Below are 22,412 nucleotides of genomic sequence, written 5' to 3' on the forward strand. Positions count from 1 at the left end.
CTCCTTTCTTTCTCTATCTCTACTTTCCTGTCACTTTACCTCCCCCTCCCCTCTCTCCCCAGCGTAGGGTAGCAAGCCGGATCTTACCATCTGGTTAACCTGCCTGCCATTCCCCTTTCTTGTGTCTCTCTCTCTCTCTGCGCTGCTTGTCTCTTGCGACTGCGTCAGCCCGAACGTGTGTTCGAGGCATAAAAACATTAAAATCAAGCCAATCAAGCCTTATTCATGGTTTAGTAATTTCACGACGTTTTTTTTTTTGTTTTTGTTTTTCGTAGTTCCTCTTAGCTACGCTTCCGGGATAGAGGGCCATTTCCGTGGCCAAACTTACCCTATTTCACAGCAAATAAAGAAAAAGAAGTAATATATATGGGAAACTTGTCTGAGCTAGGGGGCATATCACTGCGCTTGACACGCACTATACCTTTATTAGCACATGAAAAGAAACCAAAAAAAAAAAGCTAATTGCTACCTTGTATAAGAGAGATGATCTTTGTTGACCCACCGGCTCATCATCCGTGCCGTCGTCGCTTGTAACTTCATTCATGAAGGATGAGGTTACAAGCGACGCATTTTCTCCTGATCCTCCCCCCCCCCCCCCCCCCCCTTGTTGGTGATTAGGTCCCGCTCACACGCTATTTCTGCATGATGGAGCGCGAATTCTCGCAGAAGATGGAGTGAATGAACTACAATAACGATACACGAAATTCGTACCCCGCGTTTCTCACGCACCTAACTTTCCCTAACTAATATGGCTGACCTGCCACCAATAGGCGCACTTGAAGCCAAGAGGTGGGTTTTCAAAGGTTGGATGCTGTGAGAAACGAAAGACATCATGGAATTGTAATGTAACGCATATAAAAACGAGGACACAAGAAGACACATGAACACACTAATACAGCGCGTGTTCATGTGCCTTTTTGTGTCTTCGTCTGTATGCGTGTCATTAAAATTACAAGATGCCATACCAACAAGCCCATAATGCAGCACTAGGAGAGCAAGAACGACGGCACCAATGCGCACGCTGACGCGTGGCGTCCGCCATCTTGGTAAGGGCATGCGAAGACCCACCTTCTGCGGGTCGTGCTCCTCGTGCGGAAGCATGGTAGAGACGTGAAACATGATCTCGATGCTCTTCCAGGCAGTGTACACGGACTCAGTGCCGGTCAGGTCGTGGACGGTGTCCAGGCCTCCTTTGTACTTGTCGAAACCTGCAAGAAAGCGGATGGTGCATCGCCGACATTTTGAGATAGCTTTTTCTCCCTCACCCGTAATTCAACGCGATAGCAATTGTACGGATACCCCGGGCACGTTCGCGTGGTGACACTGATAAGAAGTCAAAATCGGTACACTCTGTGAAATAAGTCAGACATTGAAACGACGCACTTATAGCTAAATCCACTGTTTTAAACTATTATGTTAATAATTCCAGAAATCAGAGAATTTTCGCGCCCGTGTTGAAGTCGCACAGCCGAATGTTCCTATTGTAATTTTTCCAGTACGAAGTACAAACTGCTATACATATTCACTCTGTTACGCTTCATTTTGAAGGGAGACGCGGCTAAGCGCTGCAATTTATTTCGTCTTTTTTTCATCTCCCTCGCTTTTTTTTTCTCGCACTTCGATCGATATCCCTCGGGAGTGGAAGCAGGCGCTGACATATTCGGCAGAGTGCGGATGCATTGTGTGCCATCGATCCCTGCAGCATTGTCATTCGTTCGCGTCGAAAAGCACCCGATTCCTTTGTGTCGGTTCGTGGCTGAGGCTTAGCGAACTTCACCAGCCTCAGGGTAACTAGAATAAAGCACGACTTCAAGCTATTGGTGTGCGATGAAGCGCGCGCTGCCTTTCGAGCTGCGGCGGATGTTTTTATGTGCAGCACGCCATTGTGCAGCGATGAGAACTAGAAGGAAGCAACGGTAGATCGTGGGGCCACGTGCCCATCAGAGTTGCACGAAGAAGTTTCCGTGGAAAATTTTACGCTTCTGCATGCGTGCCTTGGCGTTGCGGTGGTTTAAAGCACGCGAGAATACTGTCGAGGGCGTGGTGCTTGACAGAGCTTTCGTGAAGAGTCCTTACGGCCTGTTACAAACCAGGGGGAAAATGTGGCGGTGTCTAAAGAAAAGCTTATATGCGAAGTGAAAGCGTAAGGTAATGAAAGGTAATGGTATACAATGAAAGAAAACAGAGAGAAAGGAAGTGTTTGACGGTAAACCATATGCGTGTCTGGTTCGTTACCACCACAGCCGGCAAGGGCTAAGAGCTAAAAAAAAAAAAAAAGCGAGAATAAAAAGTTGGCAGAGTGACGGATCGATATTTCTCAGCTCATATTTCAGATATTTTTATTAATATGCATTGAGAATGAGTTTCCAAGAAATGATCTCTCATAGTTGACTTTTATTTGTTGGTCGTAATTACGTACTTCTAAATTCATACGGCTAATACATTTATGAAATCTGCCGACATTGGCCACTCCCACTGTGTGGGTAGGTGCCTAGTGCCTTTAAGGTCAACATCATCATCATCACATCCGCCTCCACTACCATCATCATCATCATCATCATCATCATCATCATCATCATCATCATCATCATCATCATCATCATCATCATCATCATCATGTACTAGAAAGAGAAGAGAGGGACCCGCCGTGGTGGTTGGCGTAGCGCGCGCTGCTCAGCCCTAGGGCGCGAAATCAAATCCCGGCTGCGGAGGCCGCACTTTGAAGGGGGCGAAATGCAAGAACGTCAGTGTACTGTGCATTGGGGGCACGTTAAAGAACCCCTTGTGGTCAAAATTATTCTGGAGTCGCCCACTGCGGCGTGCCTCATATTCATATCTTGGTTTTGGCACGTAGAAAGCCAGAATTTGTCTTTATTTTTAGAGAGGAAAGAATAAATGAAAGGCAGGGATGTTAAATCTAGAGTGAGCCCCACTGGCTACCCTGCACAGGAGAAGGGAAACGGGAGAAAAATATTAAGCAATAGAGTGGCTTACGTATTGCAATTCAGAGCTGTGCCACAAATTGTCTCTCAGTCATGTTGACTTCAGGAACTGATGTAATATAGCAGTACAAACTTATGATAAGCTTGGCAACTGAAAAGCCAGCTATCCCAAAATTAAGCTAAAATAAAACCGCTGCACAAGAGAACGATATAGATAAAGCACGAACAATGAAAACATTTCACGAGAATCACACGTTAGATGTCAAAGCATGCTACGAGCGTAAAGTAGCAGATATGCACATATGATACGCAATGTAGAGTCTGCACATGACTTGTTATTATGGGCGACTCATCCAGAAATGATGATTTGAGAGCGCAGCTATTCCATGTTGCCAGCCACTTAGGACATTCGGCATAACTCTAATGTGTCAACGATGGCACCAAATTTACTGAACTAAGTAAAAAATGTTCGTGCTATGTTTTCATTGCGTTTATAGCCGTGGCCATTCTGTGCGCCGAGTTCAAGAACTATGATCAGCAAATACATATATGCGCGGCACATTTCAGAGCGCTGTGATCTCGACGCGCAAACAGGTAGTCACGTGTACGTTTTTTTTTTACATTACGTGGGCTTTTTTTAAGAAGACGCAAAAGCTACTGCGCAGCGAGTAGTAAGTTAGAAATCGCTGAATCAGACGTATCCTATGGTAGGTTCGACGTCTTTTCGCTCCCGGGTTTTCCATAAACTTAAGCCTTGTGAAGGTGAATAATCAATTTTGACTACAAGGGGATATACAGAATTCTGCAAGGGTGCTTCCCCACCTATACAGTTGATCCACACACGATGGCAGACGTCGCCCTATATAAGAATGAAACTAAAGCAGGAGCGCAGAAGCTATAGTCCCACACATGATGGCGTACGTCGCCCTATATAGAAGTGAAACTAAAGTAGGAGCGCACGAGCTAGTGTTCGCTGTTTCCGAGCCTATCCTCAGCTCCTGTGCCGTGAGCGAGAGGTCGGCCATCTTGCGTAGGGCAACCCAACAGTGTTGAAAAGCATACTTCCAGCATTTCGAATTTACCTTATTATGCAGTTATACAAAATATAATATACCCGCCGCGGTGGCTTAGTCAGCTAAGGCGTTGCGCTGCTGAGCACGAGAACGCGGGATCGAATCCCGGCCACGGCGGCCGCATTTCGATGGAGGCGAAATGCAAAAACGCCCGTGTACTTGCGTTGTAGCGCACGTTAAAGAACCCCAGGTGGTCAAAATTAATCCGGAGCCCTCCACTACGGCGTGCCTCATAATCAGAACTGGTTTTGGCACGTAAAACTCCAGAAAGAAAGAAAAGAAAAAGATACGAAATATAATAGAACAGTATAACTTGCACCATGGAGGGATCACCAACCTGCTCTTAGCAGCGTCCTCTTACAGCGGAATGACATATCTTTAAAGCCTTGACTAAAGTTAGCTAGGGCGTTGTGCACGTAGGGTGCTTGGTTTCATTTACGCTTATTCAACACGATCAATCTGTGAAGAGTTAAGCTGAAGGAGGTGGCATCAAATACGCAACGCGTTTTTTTTTTTTTGTTGCTGTCTCATCCAGCGCGTCGTAAAGTAAATGGTACATTTAGCGTGTGCGGACCAGAAAGCTTCTAGTTAAGTTGCACGCTCTAGAACAAAAAAAGGCAATAAAAATGCACCTTTTGGGTATCTTGGAGTGATTATTTTTATTTCACACGCGGCGATAAGTAAATTTTGCATATTTAGCACCACTGGTGCGTCGTCGAGGTAAATCCGATGGCTTCCACTGAGTAGGCACCCGAAATTAGCTTTAAGGTGACTGAAAACGCTGAATAAACATAGATTGAGAGTTTTATATTTCTGCCAGTGTTTTTTTTTTTTTTTCATCGTGCGGGATACTAACTCGAAAACAGAACAGATTGCTTTTTAGGAAAGTAGAAAAAAAATTCTTTTCAGCTTATTTAAGCCCCACTAGTGGATTTTGCACTTTGGTCTCTTCATATACTTCTTCATCATCTTTTAATTTTTATTACTTCTGTCAGAACCTTCTAGGAAGAGGTTGCTCTCGTTGAAAAAAAAAATAAACAAAAAAACCCCCGAGGGGCTGTTCCATTTTCTCGTTTCCCTCACACGTGTTTGCGAGGGTAATCTTACATACCCACAAAATTTTAAGTATGCATCTGACCTACTTTTTGTTTGAACGTTTTACTTGAACATATTCTCGCTAAAAATTCTGATCTTTTTCGCTATTTCTGATGCTTATCTTTTCTTGTTTCTTTTTTTTTTATTTTTCTTAAGGAAGTCCTCGCGTGTGAAGTCTTCAAGGTATAACGTCGATGGTAAAATAAAATGCACGGTTGACCGTAAGCGTTCCCAGATTGGATGGGATTAGCTCACAGGGCTGCCGCATGCAAAGTATATTTTGAAATCGCTGTGCGCTTGAGAGTCTTATTAAAGCTCGCAAGCAAAAGCGGACCCGAGTTGAGAGAACCGTACTAATGCGGACGCGCGCCCCAATTTGCATGGCGGCGCTGACACAATTATAGGTTTAGTGGCATTAACGTTTTACGAAGCATACAAAGAAGGACTCTGCTGGTCACATAGCATTTATCGACCGCAATGTGGCCTGCGACTTGTTTCTTGAAGCTTTCATTAACTGCGTGAATTTGCGTGCGTGACGCTATTGTGACGACAGGAGACGGTTGAGTACCTGATGCTATCGCGAGGACTGGAGTATGTTACCGCTCGTTGCATACGTCACCAGAAGAGAGCACCATATCAACGATGACCAGCAACATATTACAAATACCAAGGTAGTGGTGACGCTGCACCAGCGTTACTCAGTTAGGCGGTCCACTGGAAACTGACACAGGCTGTGAAAGGGTGCGTTGTAGCTGGTTTGAAATTCTTGGAAAACATGGACTCGGTAAGGAGCGCCAATCCAGATGAACGCACAGATGAAGCGCACAGATTAACTCACAGAGCGAAACAAAGCACAGCTGGAATCAGCTCCCTCAAAAAAATAAAAAATAAATAAAAACAAAATTGAAAGAGCTGGTAGACGTCACCAGAGCCGGGCCATTCGGGTGCTTAAATTTCTTGTCGGTATTGAAGCCAGCGCAGTTTCTATTTACACATATTCCCAAATTATTGCTTTTCCAATGTTTACTGCGCTGTATAATGAACGGAAAGAAAGAAAGAAATATAGAAAGAAGGGAACAACGAAAGAAATAAGCAAAGAAAGATAGAAAGAAAGAAAGGAAGAAAGAAAGAAAAGACTTTGGGAGGGGGTGTCAGGAGTCTGGGCATGGCAGCGTAAACTTGATTGTGCCCATCCCACGTGTTAACATGAACTGCTAAAATTTGAAGGTTTTACTAAGTCAGTGCTTTGCTTTCGTGCCACGGACCCAAGTATATGGAATGGCCAAAGTCGATCCAAGTGGGTCGCGAAGCGCCCCATCGCGAAGGCCTAAAAGCGGCCCAGAACCAATAGTCATCGACATCAGCGGGGGCGGTTATGGGAACAGCGACTGAAGCACGACTGTGTGATGAGGGATCAAACATTAAGAAAGAAAAATGTTTTGTTAATTAAAACAAGGCACAGTTTGATACTATTCAATAAAAATAACATTCCTGATCAATGTTATATACGTGTGCCGACGACAGAAAAGACAACTCTCTTTTAGTTTATCATTACCAATAAATACCTCTTTTTCAGAGCGCACTATACAAGGGGGCGTTCATGTCCCCTCATGCCATTATCCTGCCATGCTCTCATGCCACTATCATGTTCATGCCACTATCAATTGCAGTACAATACAGCTCTTGAAATGTGCAGAAAGGCGTGCTCGTAAAGTTCACTTGCTGCTGTACGCCCCCCTCACATGTTGTGTTTAGGTCAAACGCTTTGCTCGTCAAGGTTTGTCTGACTTTTGGTGGCGCGGTGTTTGCCAGGTGTGTTTCATTGTTGTCTTACATGTTCACTCAAAAGTAATGAGTTACGACCTCTAGGTAAGTGTTCACTTTCACTGCCTTCGTGCGGCTGCTCGGCAAGGTGGGCGTGGCGTCACACAATGCGACCAGCATTCAACACCCAAAGCTTTCTTCGGCGTGCAAAGAAATATATGTTGTGTGCACGGGTGCGATTTTGACCCCCGTACGACTGACGTTTAGCCTGCGTCGTTTCAAGCGCTAAAAACTCAAAACGCCTATCGAGTCGAATTGCGGGGCATTTGAAAAATCAGCTCTAATGTCAGGCCACGTAAAATTTCGCACTTTTGACAATGAAAATGACGCCACTTATGTTTTTAACGTATATGACGTCACATTTTTTTTGTTCCCCTGGAAGTGTTCCCTCGTCACACAGATGGTGCTAAGCCCCGTGAAACACCGACAAACCGCCATATTTTGAACGTATGAGCTTCTATGGAAGCTTCGCTACCAGGCGTACTCACGTTCGAATGTATCTGTCAACAGATGCCAGTCACATGCCTCATAGATAATAATAACTGCTCTTTTAAGAAGGCCCCTAGGTTCTCAGATTTAAGGATCACCAAGATATAACAACGGGCTAGTTGGTAATCCAACTACCGGGCATGCCGTGCCACATACTCGTGACAGCTGCAGCAGCCAAAATATAAGTCAGCGTGCTGCATATCTGCTGTGTTCTCAGCTACGCTCATGCTATCGCGATTATGTGAAATAAAAGGGTACGTGCACCGGCAATCCCTAAAAACGGTTCGTTGACTGCTCTGAGGGAGCTGTGTATATGATATTCCATCATTCCTGAGAACGGGGATACATGGGGCAAATCAGAAGATGCGTGAACGTATGGCTGGGAGAACTTAATCTCAAGGTAAAGAAAGGCAGAATAGGTCTACTTGCCCTGCCTTGCACTCAATGTGGTTACGTTCCACAGTTTCAAGATATGAGTGTTATAGGCAAACATAACAATGATTGCACAAGATTGATTATAGAAGCAGTAGCCATAGCCAAAGATGGCGGCGTGAGCGAACCTTCGATTGCCGTTTACGAAAAAGAATTGTCATACCTGCGTAGTGCGCAATGTAATGCTCCTTTCTAGATATTCAGCTGGTGTATATTGCCTTTTGTGTATTACGATTCCCGATATTGCTTTTTTTTTTAGTTTGACCACGTGGTTTCTATTGGTTGTCATGTGTTCAATTATTTGCGTATATTCATTTCTGAAACTGAAAATAATCCTTCAGTTAGAAGTCAGCGATTCTGTCTGTCTCTGTTATTCGTCCTTCGTCTATTTAGGAGTCGTAGCCGCTTCAATTAAGTCGTGCAAACTCCTGCAGCACAACTAAATCTCATAGGTACTAAAGTATAAGCGCTCGGAGCAGAGTTATTTTTTTTTGTTTCTGCATTAATTCTTCAGCTCAGGTAAAAAAAAAAAATCGCCACTTGCTGAATGACATCATGGCCCGGTCCTCCACTAATGACTGCGCAAGAAGAAATATACATTTCTCAATCTAATTTCATCGTAAGATTGTGCCGTTTTAGTGGCGCTGAAGAATAAGACAGTGACACAGCTGCGAGTCACGAAACTCTTTTTTGGGTATACATTCGCCCCATAAGCAACTGACACTCAAGCACTATGATAGAGGCGAGTGCAGGCGGTGATCGTCGAAATCTGAGCTGCGGATCAAGCGCGTCGGCTTCTATACAAGACCCGTCGAAGGTTACAACGTAATCACTGGTGCCCGCGTACCTTCCAAAAAGTACTACACCGTTCGTGTTGTGCATTAAATCTCATTACTCTTTGGCCACATCTGGCCCTTGCGCCAATAAACCACAATAATCATCATCATCATTAAATCTCATTACACAAGGATCGGTGTAACGAGGGATAGAACCAGCAATACCACTCAAGAGACTCCATATATATATATATATATATATATATATATACTGCGTTCGTCCTCGTTATGGATCCTAAATTGAAACAAAAATCGATAGTGCCGGCACTGATTGGGTCTGTGATAGCGGACGCTTCACCAATGAAATGCAGTCTGCGGAGGGCCGTTATAATGGAGGGCTTAGGAACTCCAAAATCCTTAGTTCTACAGATAACTTCGATGTTAAGAACGCGCACGGCACCGCTCACAATAGAGCAGATTAAACAAGTTCAACTACAAAAAAGCACTTTATTTAACATTAATGCAACAGAATGTACGTGAAATAAGTTGCACATTTTTGTGCATATTTCGCCTAACGGAATATGCGATAGCAGCCTACCTCACTGCCACCTAGGTTTACGGTATGCGCCGCGACGAAGCGCGGGATTTACCCAACATAAAGCTGGAGGCCATCGAATGCCGCTATCGTTTCCCTTGCCGTCAAAATTCTTGGTTCATCTGCAGGCTCTTCATCACTACTGCCTTCACTGATATTTGCTTCCTTTGCACCCTAGATGGCCTTGAAGTCATCGTCGGTCGTCACTTACGATTACATCTTGCCATTGCAACCGCTGGTGTGTTATAACAAGTTGCGCACGAATTGAGTGATTCCTACAACAGTGCAGCCGGACAGTAGTAGCATTCGCTGGCATCGGCACGCTCGTCAAGTGCGTCGCTAGCGCTGGCGTAAGCACTAGCGCAGATGCAGCCTTTAGTGGCATCTGCGGAGGGCGCTTACGGCACTGTTACACTGCGTTCATTGTAAGGCAACAGAGCAGCCGTCGAGGACGCCTATGTTCCTTGGCTGTACAGGCAAGTTCGTTGTAGTGGTCTCCGTTGTACAAGCGTTCACAATACGTCTGGAAGATGGGAATTCCGCCGGGACATATAGTCAATCGCTTATTATACAGACCAGTTCCTTGTAGAGGCGTTCGTTTTAGCGGCGTTCGCCTGAATTCGGAAAGCTTCAGGGGTTGCGTTTCGTGCTAAAGTTTGTTTATTCCGGAAAGTCTTGGTTGAGGCCCTTTAGAGTAGAGGCGCTCCACAGGCTATAGTGTGGAGGAAATGCATGTCCACTTTCCTCGCAGAAACACCGTGGTGTTTCCGCGAGGAAAGTGGACATTTAGGAGTGAGGACACCTCTCGCCTGACTCTAGACTGACAAGAGGGAGTTGGTAACGCTTAAAAGACTAATTTCAGGGCGTTGTGTCACGGAGTCGGCTGGCCAACACGACCTCGTACACTGGATGGTTTTCAAGCCGTGGGCTTGCTTCCTATTCCACCTGGCTGTGCACGCAGCTTTGTTCCCCTGTCTCACGCTGCGCTTCCGGATGATGATGAAGTGGACGACGTGACTTCAGATTTTATTTTTCTTGAACTACGCCTAAACGTTGCACTCGGGTGACGTAATTGGGTTTCGCTGTTGCCGGCAAGTTCCGCAAGGATAAATCCGACTGCGGCCATCCTCCTTTCCTCCTCTTCGGGGGAAAAGGCAGACTTCACTGGCTTCCATAACTAAAAAGTTTATAGCTGTCCTTCTCAAACACTTTGAAGTAGAGTTCGACGATGCTTCCACCCAATAATTAAAAGAGACATAGTGCGATTTGCTGCTTTTCATAATCTGCGGCGCATTCTCTTCACCGAACTATAGTAAACTATGGCAAAAAAGAAACGGCTGTGACTGTGAATGCTGAGCGCCCCCCTCCCCTCCCCCTCGAAAAAGAAGAGACGTAAAGACACGGACCCTTATCGGGGCTTCGTGCCCATGCCGTCAGGGCAGAGACACAGGGCATGCCGGCATGCCGGCATGCCGCCATGGGCATGCCGCCATGCACCGACGAAAGAATACAAACAGAGGCGAATGCGCCCGAGATCTTTCTTACTTTCTGTTCTGTCTTTTTCGTTTGTTTTCTATTTATGAAAACAACAAAAACGCAAACCAGGAACTTGCTCCCGCCGTTCTTCCACGGCCGCCTGAAGCAAAAGCCTAGCGAACCTGCTATTTATTGGCGACGCAATTGTGCCCTGTCTGACGTTTCTCCTCAGACCAGAAAAGCGGCGAGCTCTGTTTTAGATTCAGGCATCGGGCAGGTCGAAACGGAGACAGGGTAGGCGAGAAGGCGAGCCTTAGCCGTTAGCGAATCCAAGAGGAGGCGGCCATCTGACCAGCCGGAAATTCGCTTGTGTGTTGTCACGACCATAGCCTCTGTCTACCACTCACCTTTTCTTATTTTTTTTTCTCCTATAAGCTTCATTTCCTTTATCCAGAGGATGGCTCGTGTGCAAAGCAGTTTACCAGAAATTACAATGTGGTCTACCGGTATAGTGCTTCGGCCGGTGCAGCTGAAGTACAAGACAAGACAAGATAGGGCAGAAAATCGGCAAGAAGATCGAAAGTTATTCTTTCTTCGCTGTATTCACGACATACTCTTCTTCCTGTGTATAGCTTCCTCTCAGAAACCATTGACGTCTGGTCGCCATGGAAACTAGTGCTCGATCTTCTCTGTTTTTCTTAGGTTTTGCGTTTCCTGCGTCCCCCTCCTTGTTTCTTATGTCCATCTGTCGGTTTTCCACGCCGCTAGCACCGAGACAGCTGTGCCATTGCTGCTTGCAAGTCCTGTTTTTCCGGCTCATTTCCTTCCTGGAATTTTTTTCAGCTGTTATTCAAGCTTCATTTCGCGTTATATCATCGCTCCGCATGTGCGTGCGTGTGTGTGTGTGTGTGTTATTTTTGTGCACATTGGACGGAAAGCGTCCTTTTCGTACTTTAGCGAATATTTATTTTAATATCTTGCGGCAAGCTAGTCGAGCCTTTGTAAACCTTCGAGGTTCCAGTGCCTTCCAACGTATTTCTACGATGACCCTGCAAAAGAAAATGGTCTAGAATAGAGTACTTTGTACCTTTCATTTAGCAACGCCGCGTGCACCGGTCTTATCTTGTCGTCCTAGCTTGGGCGGTCCTTTAGAAACGCAAACGCAATATCCGGCATTCCATCATTCTTACACGCCGCACTTTATATCGATGTACACAAGTTTAACAAGCGAATAACTTTCACGCTCGGGTTATATCATAAACGGAGCTTCTATGGCCTCCCAGTTTTGATGCGCCTTCGTCGCTCTAGATGCCGCTGACGACAGCTGGAACGTTTAGTGTCGTCATCGCTTTTCGACATTGATACCGTATAAGCTTGTTTACTTCGAACCATTTTAATAAATTCTGCGTTTTCTTTTTTTTTTTGTTCTCGTTTCCACATGATACCGCAACTGATACCTTGAGAGAAAAACGATTATTGTGTGAAGCAGAACAAACTACTTTTTTATATCAAACACAAGAGTCGTTTAGAATGAAGCAATAACTCCCACCATCCGTTTCGTAGATACTGACGTAGATTTAACTGCACAGAAAAAGAAAAAGAAAAAGCTCGTATCCGGCAGCGATTTTCACAACAAACATTTCTCTACTTTCATTCTTTTCGAATGCTTGAACTGTTGTTCGGCGTTGCTGAAGTTTGATGGCATTTTTTTAAAGGCTATTCCAATTCTACCTAGCGCGTTCGAAATCGGCGTGGTTGTTGCTACACTTAGAACTGAACGTATCACGACGTTGAGTTAATCGGCGAATACGAGAAATTCGAGTAGTAGTCATGGAAGAGTCTCCAGTTCTTGTCATAACGAAAGTAGAGCGGACCAATGTTTGCACTGAACCATTTCCTTGGAAACCCAGAAATACCCATTGCGACAGCCTTTTCCAAGAGAGTCATGAACTGAAGACACCCCCTCTGAGAACATCATCCAACCCCTTGTGCAGTTTACGAAGAATACTGTGACGAAATAGTTTCCAGGCATACACAGCACTTTCTTTCGGCTATAATTTTATGGAATATGCAAATGAACATGTTCGTGCCGCATCACCTTTTCGGAATGCTCAAGTATGACGGCATCGCCAGCTGACCCGCTGTTGTTCGTAGAATTAAAGTTTGAATAGTAGTTTACTTTCTTTTCTCGAGGAATTGACGCATCCATTGATTCTGTGGTGAATTAGAACGTAGAATCGGCACAAGAAAATCAAGATAGAGCCAATAATTTCACTATAGGGGCACCGCGAAGCACATTACTGGCAACACTAAGTTGTAAATGCGCGCATTTACCATTTTATAATACAGTGTGAAAATACCTATGGAAAGCTGGGATGAATATGCGTTTAACCGAGGTTATACTGATATTTTGAACTACTCTAACTTCTACATTCATTTCACTCACCAAACATAATATTTGGTTGAGAAATCTCTGCCCTTTTGCATTTCACTTAAGTTTAGATACTTTTTGCAGAGCGGCCGCGGTGCTATATCTTGCCCTCGTCTGAAAATAACTAATTCGGTACTCGGTGGCTGTGATAGTCTATTTATGCGCCTTGACGTCATCCTCGCCCCGTTTGGGACTTTTCATACGACCATAATAGCGAAATTGTAACTCGGCTCAATCCGAAACACTCGTGGCTATAGAGTGCAAATAACAACGTCGCGCCACGATCTTCTTTTTTTTATTTTAAACTTAATTTTCAAAATGGCAGCCCTGTGATTCAACACGAGAGCCTATGCTTCTTGGTTCTTCAAATGTGTACGTACCCTTTGTTTTTGTTCGTTCTTTTTGGTGAGAATTCAGCCGCTAAGCCTTTACATCTCCTAACTTAGTTGTCTTTAAAATTATTCTCTTAAATGTCCTGCCACTTACATTGTGTAAGTTGTTGTAGCTTGCTCCGATAGACTACATCCTACACGCACTGTCTCTACCGCAGGTATACGCAACGAAGACTGCACCTGCGACCCCGCACTGAGAGTCGCGCTCTCTCTGCCGCCATTTCAGTAATCGCACGAGTGCGCTAAGCAAACAGAGAGCTCAGGAGAAAAAACCGCTTTGTTGTTCCGAGACCCAGGTTCAAATGCAGCCGAGGAAAAGCTCAACCAGTGCGGGATCCGAAGGTGAGACGACGCCCCCCCCCCCCCCCCCCCCCCCCCCGCCGCCTCCTCCTGTTGTGCAGATGTGTATTCGGAGGACAGAGGGGGGCGTAAAAAGCGCGATGACGCAGGAGAGAAAGTGGGAACCACAGACACGGTAATGGCTCGACACCGCGTGGCTGCGCCTTTTGGGTCCTTCCTTTAAACAAGAGGGAACGGGCTGCCAAATGGCGTGTCGCTGAGGGGCACGCTTCTCACCTTTGTCTGAATACGGGAGAGTGTGCCGCCGAGCCGCCGGCATAGAGCGCTGTCGCCGCTATTGTTCCGCGATATATATCTCGTTCTTTGGTGCACACGCTCTCTCTGTGTTGTCTGGCACCGTGCCACGCTGCACCGTTCATTGTCTTACGCGCCAGTGGGAAGCCAGTTTTTCACGGGCCGAGTGAAGCTGCAGTGAAAGCTCGCTCGCTTGGTTTCTCGTGGGTGTTACGGTTCCAAGAGACGCCGACGCACGCTCGCCGGTGAAATAACAAAACGATAAAAGGCCCTTTGGGTTGCGTAAAATAAGGGGAATAATAATAATAGTAAAAAAAAAAGCTACGATGAAAGGTGTCGAAAAGCACGACCTCCCAGTTCCAGCGTAAGTCGAGGTAACGATCGTATGCCACGCTGCAGCTGGCAATGCGGCAGCTTGAGTAACCTAAGCCTTTCCTCTCATGCTTTTCGAAAGACGCCGCACAAGCTGCTGCGCACCTTTTGCCTCCACGCCCGTCCCTTCTTTCAAACGTCTTTTGTTGCTTGAATAGACAGTGGGGAAGTGGTTGTGGCGGAGGTCACACCGCTGTTTTCAGCTGGGGGTCGGGCCGAAGTATATGATCCCTGGTTTCCTTATTTTCCTGTTTTTTTTTTGTCTCATGGAGTTCGCGTTTTTCTTTCCTGACTTCTTTTTTTCTGGTTTTTTAGCGATGCATATGCGTTGGATGATGAAGTTAAGAAATTTTCCGGCGCAAGTTGGAATCAGCTAGCGCACGACAGGGGAAGATCACAGGGAGAGGCCTTCGTCCTGCAGTGGACATAAATATAGGCTGATGATGATGATGCGTTGGATGATAGACTTCGTGAATGGCAAGCAGCCTATACCGTCGCAAGTGGGGCTTTAATAGAGAAGAGGTCACATCCCAGCACCTTCTCCCTCTTCTTCCATTAGTAGTAATATTCTTTTTTTTTTTTCGGGCCACTATACCGCATTGTGAACTGGATTACACTGCTTGTTGAAAGTACATAGTGTCGTTTCTTCTGCTTTGTTCAATGTATGAGAGTGTAGCTGCATATAATTACATAATGAACGGAACGGTCAATGCTAACACCTCCAGATACAAACGCTTTGATAACACAGACAAAACATGTACGTAGTATTATGAAAAGAGAATTAGGAGCTTCTTCTCTATATATGGCTGCCGCGCCCCGAACAAAACTTTCTTACTCAATCTTGTTACTACAACAACAAACACTCAGTTGAAAGTTAGCGCTCGTCCTGTTCTCTCGTTCTTGTCCGTGTCTTCTAGCGCTATGACCACCTCTGATGTTGTTACTACAGATACCTTGGAGTCGAGAAGAATAGCAGATCCTTTAGCGCACTGTACATGAAGTGTCTCTCAATGAAGCAGCGACTTTCTGTTTTTCTGTTTCGTTTTTGGTTTTGAAAAGGGAAAGTGTTTTAGAGTCATGCAGCTTCTCCGTCTTTATTTTCCTCACGAGTTTCACTTCTATTATGGTATGGTATGAAGAACTTTATTGAGTCCTGAAGGTCAACACTGGGTTGACGCGGGCCACTCCCACGTTGGGACTGTCAGGCCGAGCCCTTCAGCCACAACGCGGGCCTTCTGGACTGCCCGTAATTGGTCAGAGAGTGATTCACTGTGTAGCATTTGCCGCCACCATTATTGTTCCTTGTCACAGTCTGTGTAGACCGCGGGGCACTGCCAAAGCATGTGGTCAAGAGTAATGATGCCATTGCACTTATTACAATTGGTTTGAATTTCCCTCTCGGGATAGATCCTGTTAATGAAATCTGGACTTGGGTATGTCCTTGTCTGTAGCAAACGTAATGTGACCGCTTGGGCTATGCAAAGCTTACCGTGTGGCAATGGGTATTCCCGTCTGCTTAAATAATAATGCTTCGTGATTTCGTCATATGTTAATAATCGATCCCTGTGTTCCCCGGGTGAAGTGCAAGTTGCTCGGTCTTGAAGAGCACGGCTAGAAAGTCCTCGTGCTGCTTCATTTGCCACCTCACTGAGGTTTCTCCGAGTTCCGTCCACCACCCGCAGATGTGCAGGAAACCAGCGGATTTCGATCCTCTCACTGTCGACCTTGTCTAGTAACCTGGTTGCTATCCGTGTCACATATCCGTTAGTAAAGTTGCGTATGGCTGTTCTAGAGTCACTGTAAGTATGTGTCTTTCACTTCTATTTCGAGAATAATATAGGCTCCACGACAAGTATTTGCAATAAGATGGCTTCCTTGCCTGTCCGACACGTACTTTAAGAAGTGAAGGCGCAACGCTGTGTTATAATAATGGGGAAAAAAAGAAAGAAAAAATATGTTGTATGTGCGAGTGAAAGCGCGCGAGGACGAGGGACGCGTGCTTTCACGGAGAGCGAACGCACGGCGGAGAGCAAACGCGACTTCCTAATGGAAGGGGAGCGGTGGACGAGGAGGTAATCGAGACACCCTAGACTGTGCGTGTACGTATCCGCTCTCTCACTGCGGCGCATGCGCGCAGCCCTGCCAGCCTCTGCCGCAGACTCTCTCTCTGGGCTCTCGCCCGCCTCTCTCTTAACAGCGTAGACAACGGCGTGGAGCCGTTCCGTCACGTAGACATCGCGCTAGCGCTCTTAAAAGTTGCCCTTACGACTCGCCATGGCCCGGCCACGTGCGGTTCGTTCGGAGGAACAACGCAACGAGCGACGAGGAGCTGGCGACTTAATCTCCCACGCGAAAGGAGGACAGCGGGAAGGCAGCGCGGAAGGGAGGGGTTGCAGCTTCTGCCCTGCGAGCAACTTGTACTTTGCGCGGCGCCGGGCGGTCGCGCGCACCGTATCTTGAAAGCGATCAGCAACACGGCTCCTACCTTTGTATGCGCTGTGCTTTCGCCGCTCAGTTTACGTTGAAGCGATAGACCGCATGAACCTTCGCCCACTGCTGCTGACGCGCTTGCTCGCGCCAGCGTTTTGACAGCGGTTGTGTGCGGTCACACAAACAAAGAGCAGAACTGTTGTCGACGGCGGCGGTGTTTTTCCCACGTTCGCACCGAACTCGCGCGGCGTTGGTGACGTGTTTATGAAGAACGTGACAACCTTTGCCGTACACCCTATGGTGGTGTACCGTAGCGACCATAATGCCATGGTCTCTGTGGTCACTAAATAAATGAAAACCACCAGATCATATACATTTCTCATTCTTTAAGAGTTCAAATAACCAATTACACCATCCCATCTTAATGGTCGTGATTGGAAATACATAATTCCGACCATAGTACAGCTTCGCTGGTCTTCCATCTCCACCCCAGTGACTGACAGTTTTTTGTTACGTGTTTCGGCAGTAACTAGCTTATGTAATGCGGTCCTGTACAAGGGGTTGAGGGCCAGAGACCGCATTTTCTTAAGTTTTGACTGTTTTGCCCGGATGATACCGTTTTGCTGTCGCAATGATGCCCCGATGTTCTCGCAAGTTTAGTTTCGTTCTCACGCCTTTTCTTGTCTTCAGTGCCCGCATAACGGCTCTGGATTTTTGATCAAGTTCTCTTGAAGGTCGCCGACAACGGGAGCTCAAAGCAATTTATTCTTAAAAGGACGCGTGGGGGTGACTAACACGTGGGGCGACTAACACGTTTGTTCGAGTACGAAAACGGCGAATGAACCAAAGAGAGTAATTCACTTTATAACGGTTGAAAAGACAAAGAAGTAAATTTTGAAAGAAATGGACAAAAATAGTGCAGTTGGCTGTACGCATATGCCGACTCAATATAAGTTTGCTGTCTTGCGTTGAGCCATGTCGGGTGATGATCTAGGTTCTGTGAAACGGAAGTCTGCGGGAGACCTCGAGAAAAGGCGCTTCTGAAAAAAAAAAAAATCGTGAGCCATTCCATTCTGTGAAGATGGATGACCAGTGAAGCTGTTTAGCACACGACTTGAGCCGTCTTGCATGGCGACCCAGTTGCGGCTGGCCTCTCAGGACGGATCTTCATCGGTGTTTGCCGCCCGCCGCCGCCGCTTGCCTTCTCGCATCTGTTCTCGCCGTCGATCATCGTAGGCGCGCTGCTCCTCGGGAATGCGCACTGTACGCGGCTTCCCCATTACCACTAGAGAAGTGATATTCAAAATGGAGAACGGCAGCTTGTCTTGCCGACAACGCACGACAGTGCCGCCGCGCCCCGGGTGAGCGGAATGAAACTAGGCACGCACGAGCTTGGAACGACGAAGGAGCGGTGTAGACACGGCCGACGCGGGCCGCACAGCAGCAAACATTTGAGAAACGTTTATTATCTACCAGAGAGTCTACTGATCATGAAAATGGCACCTACTGATAATTAATTTACTCGAAATACATAACCAAGTGATGAGACGTATAAGGTATTGCTTAGAATGAAGCGATTTTCCATCGAATTCGGAACCTGAGTTCTTACTTATGGAGTTGAAAAATGCATATAAGCCTAGCCATATATAAAGCTTCGATATATATATATATATATATATATATATATATATATATATATATATATATAAGAAGACGCTGAACCTTGCACTCGGCCGCGCAACCCTTGAAACAGCGAAGCTGGGCGATCATAGCCCAGCATTTTCCTGAAGCGCGCGCGAACTTTTCATCTTATTAGTCATGATGATGATAATTTATTTTCGTGCGTCTCGGAATTACGGCCGTCACTGCGCGTTGCACAGCGCAGCTTGCAACACCGACAACGCGTTGCAATGCCGACAACGCGTTCCAGCACACCCGCTCCGTGAATGCGTCTCTCATAGCGCGCAAAACCTCTTTACCTCGCAGAGCACACAAAAAAAAAAAAAAGCCTAGTGGGTACGACGCTCGCCTTGGGACCGAGGGTACGCAAGTTCAAGTTCCTCCTCGACAAGAAAGTTTACTTTGTTTTCTTGGCTCTTTGGTTTTTCATATTTCTTCATAGTTTCTTGGTACGAACCACAAATTACCCGGAAGGGTTTGGGTCCGAGCTACTTGGTACTGATCATACATATTTAAAACAGCGCCAAAAACACGGACAATAAAGGTGTTGTTGGCAGTCATGCGCTCGTCCTGTGTTCTTTCTTGTCCGTGTTTTTTGGCGCTGTTTTAAATATGTATTACAAATTACCGCTGGTTTAAACAGCTTCGCTGTTAAAACGCTTCCCAGCACGTTGCGCCTGAGAAAAACCTTTTGCCAGTTTTTATTACGCTTATTTTTAATTTTTTTTCTGACTGGTTTCAGGTGCGGCCTTTCGTATGAACCATGCCCACATTAAGAAGGCCTAAATTTTTAACTCGATTGCATCACGACAACTGTTTTCAAGAGGATAAATGTTTCTCTGGGAACAATGTATGACATCTTCACGGGCCAACATTACAGCCCAAAGTGGCTGCATGAAACAATAGTCGTGCACAGATTACACTTAAGAAATCAATGGACAAAGATGCTCAATATTCGTCATCTAAACAAAACCCTGTTACTTCTTGTCCTCATGACAAAGCCCACACTGAAGATATATTCAAATAATGCTCCTTGCAATGTTCTGCGCCTTGTCTGGCGTTTATGACCGTTTTATCCATGTACTTCTTAATTTCTTGTGGTAGCTTACGATATATATTGAAAGACGGACGACGACCAGGACAGGCAGCACTGGCAGCACTGGCAGACCCGTTCATTCCGCAGGCACGGCCCAGGCTCGAACACGAATAAAACGACAAACAGGGAGGATGGTGGCTATGTAGAAATGAGAACGATGAAGTATGTTAAATGTGCTTACAATATATATAAAATTTATGTCGCGATCACTAAATTAAATAAAGGTATTGGGGCCTTACGTGCAAGGAAAATAACAAATAAACACGATCTGAATATCCAGCACGCCGTAATGGGGGACTCTGGATCAATTTTGACCACATGGAGCTTTTTAACGACCCCCTAAATTTAAGTACGCGAGCGTTCTTGCATTCCGCCTCCATAGAAATATGGCCGTCGTGGCCGTGATCACACCCGTGCCCTCGATTTCACCAGCGCCATGCCACAAATACTGCGCCACCGCAGAGGGGGTCACGAGGAGCGGCTGGCCGTCGTAATTCTGGTGCCATAATCTCTTAACGTAATTATATCAATAGAAAAAGAACGAACATAACGGTGATTGATGAATGACTTATTGAATTTACTGACTATAGGAGGAACGTATGTATGACACTTAGGCACACGAAACGGAAGTTGTAGCACGGGGTGCCCGTACAGACTTCGAACATTGTATTACGCAATAAGCTACGTACCGAGAAAGTTGCAAAAATCCATTTTAATACGACATTCATTTTTATTTCTTGGTAATGCGAACGCGGAACGGTGGTGTACGTGGCTTTTTTGATCGTGTAAGAATCTAGGAACTGAAAATGGCTGTCCTTTCAGTCGCGATTATATGCAAAGAGACTTTATTTATTTTTTTAATAATGAAAAGCACAATTTATTCACGGATACAACGTCGCGCCGTGGGTAAATATTGTTTAGGTGGAGTAACAAGACAGTATTTAACTTACAGTAAGTAAGAAGCGCATATATTAGCAGATTCACAAGCGCACACAAAAATCCAAATTGGAAAGAAATTGCTTTTTTATTCTCTTTCTACACTTCAACAAATCCAGCAGCTCGTATTTTTACTTCTCTGAACGGTCTCAGGATGTCGCAATGTCTCCGAGTATACCAGCTGGTGCCTTCTACCCCGCATAAACATTTACTCAAACTACACCATTCCTTCTCACGCGCCTTTAATTATTCACAGAAACGTAGCCAAATGTTCTACAAGCCCGCCGAGAAATCTGGATCCCCGCACATGTTTGTCCTTATTTCAGTACAGATCGTTCTTCTCAGTCCCAGCGAAGAGATGTGCACTGCTTTGTTTCTTCGTTCCAAATTCAAAAGCACAATGAATGTGCGTCATGTCAGTAGCAAGCTTGGTCCTATAATCGAAGCGAACGTTAGGACTTCGCTAAAAGGTCTTCGATTGACTGGGGCAAAAAAGCATTGATTCAGAAGCGGAACGTAAATTAAATCCCAGCAATTTCATTCGTCTTCGAAGTCTCGTGCGCATCAGTTATTCCATTAAGCGCCCAGTCGCTGTGTTCCCCTTGGGAGTGCGCCTCGACGTTCTTGGAAGGTGGAGTCGCTCTTCGCTCGATATATTACTCAGTCGCATCTCGCAGACCTTGTGCAGAGGAAAAAATGAAAAAAAAAGAATAAAAGGAAGAAAAGATACAGTCATAGTTCTGTCTCCGCGTCAGTGGTCAGAAAAATCCGCTTCTTTTCTGGTAGCGCGCCTACCCGGAGTTTCAATTACATCTTCGATCCTCGTTACTACGGTCAGTTTTCATTTCAGCCGATTCCTTTTAAAGCCGGAACTCTATTGATGGCGTCGTCCTATATTCACTCCTGGGTTCCCGCCTTGTGGGCGCTAATATACGCTTCATTGCTCTTAATCTTCTCGTATAATTATATCTGAAGATATCATCCGGAATGTTGTGACAGACTCAAGGACTTCTACGCAAACTTTGTCCATCCATCCATGCATCCATTCGTCCTTCAGCCAAATCTCAGTGAGCTGCCGTTGAGTTTTCACACCTCTTTGGATTCATAGCGTCAGATGTGAAAAACGCTTCCACGGCCGTTCACGTCATCCGTTCTCCGAGTCTGTCACAACTCAAATGTGCGTCGGTGATTTTCGACAATCACCAATAACTGATGAGAAGACCTGTGGTGAAATTCGTCGGGGACCTTGTAGGCTGTGAATGATTACCAGAAGCTAGCAGTGCGTCTGGTGAAATACTGAAACCAGGGATTGCCAAAGTTGCAAGGAACTTTGGTAAAAAGTGGACGGGCGCAGCGTTAGGCCGTAGAGAGCCTTCTGAAAGTTGCCAGAGCCAGCTGTTCATGTTAACCTTCCCTGACTTGAATGATCCCTTTGAAGATTCTAGCATCTTCTAAAGATTGCATTTCGATATTCTCGCGGGTGTCTAGTAGTTCTTCCTCAGCCGGAACCATTCTTGATGTATACTTACGAAAAGTTTGCGCAGGTCTGCTAAAAGATTTTGCTCATCTCGTTTTTCGGCAATTGGAAGAGCCCAGACTTCTCCACCTGAGACACGTTCTCTCATCGCACGTTCTCCAATCGTACAGTTTCCGCTTTCATGCATGACTCTTCATTTTCCATTACACTGTGAAATAGGAACTTTCTTAATACATTATTTATTTCATCTGTCGACCAACGCTTTGAGAGCTTAACAGTGAACAAGAAAGAAAACGCATGCG

The 22,412-nt window shown here is 45.7% G+C and overlaps 1 protein-coding gene across 1 annotated transcript in view; it reads right to left on the reverse strand.

The window, feature by feature from the left end:
* Positions 1-22,412, reverse strand: part of LOC119455668 (uncharacterized) — a 141,352-nt gene that overhangs the window by 33,420 nt on the left and 85,520 nt on the right. The window contains exon 6 of the mRNA XM_037717088.2: positions 1,069-1,208. Within this exon, the coding sequence (XP_037573016.1) occupies positions 1,069-1,208 (140 nt within the window). The remainder of the gene's footprint in view (positions 1-1,068; positions 1,209-22,412) is intronic.

Source organism: Dermacentor silvarum, chromosome 6 (genome assembly GCF_013339745.2).
Source record: "Dermacentor silvarum isolate Dsil-2018 chromosome 6, BIME_Dsil_1.4, whole genome shotgun sequence".
NCBI lineage: Eukaryota > Metazoa > Arthropoda > Arachnida > Ixodida > Ixodidae > Dermacentor > Dermacentor silvarum.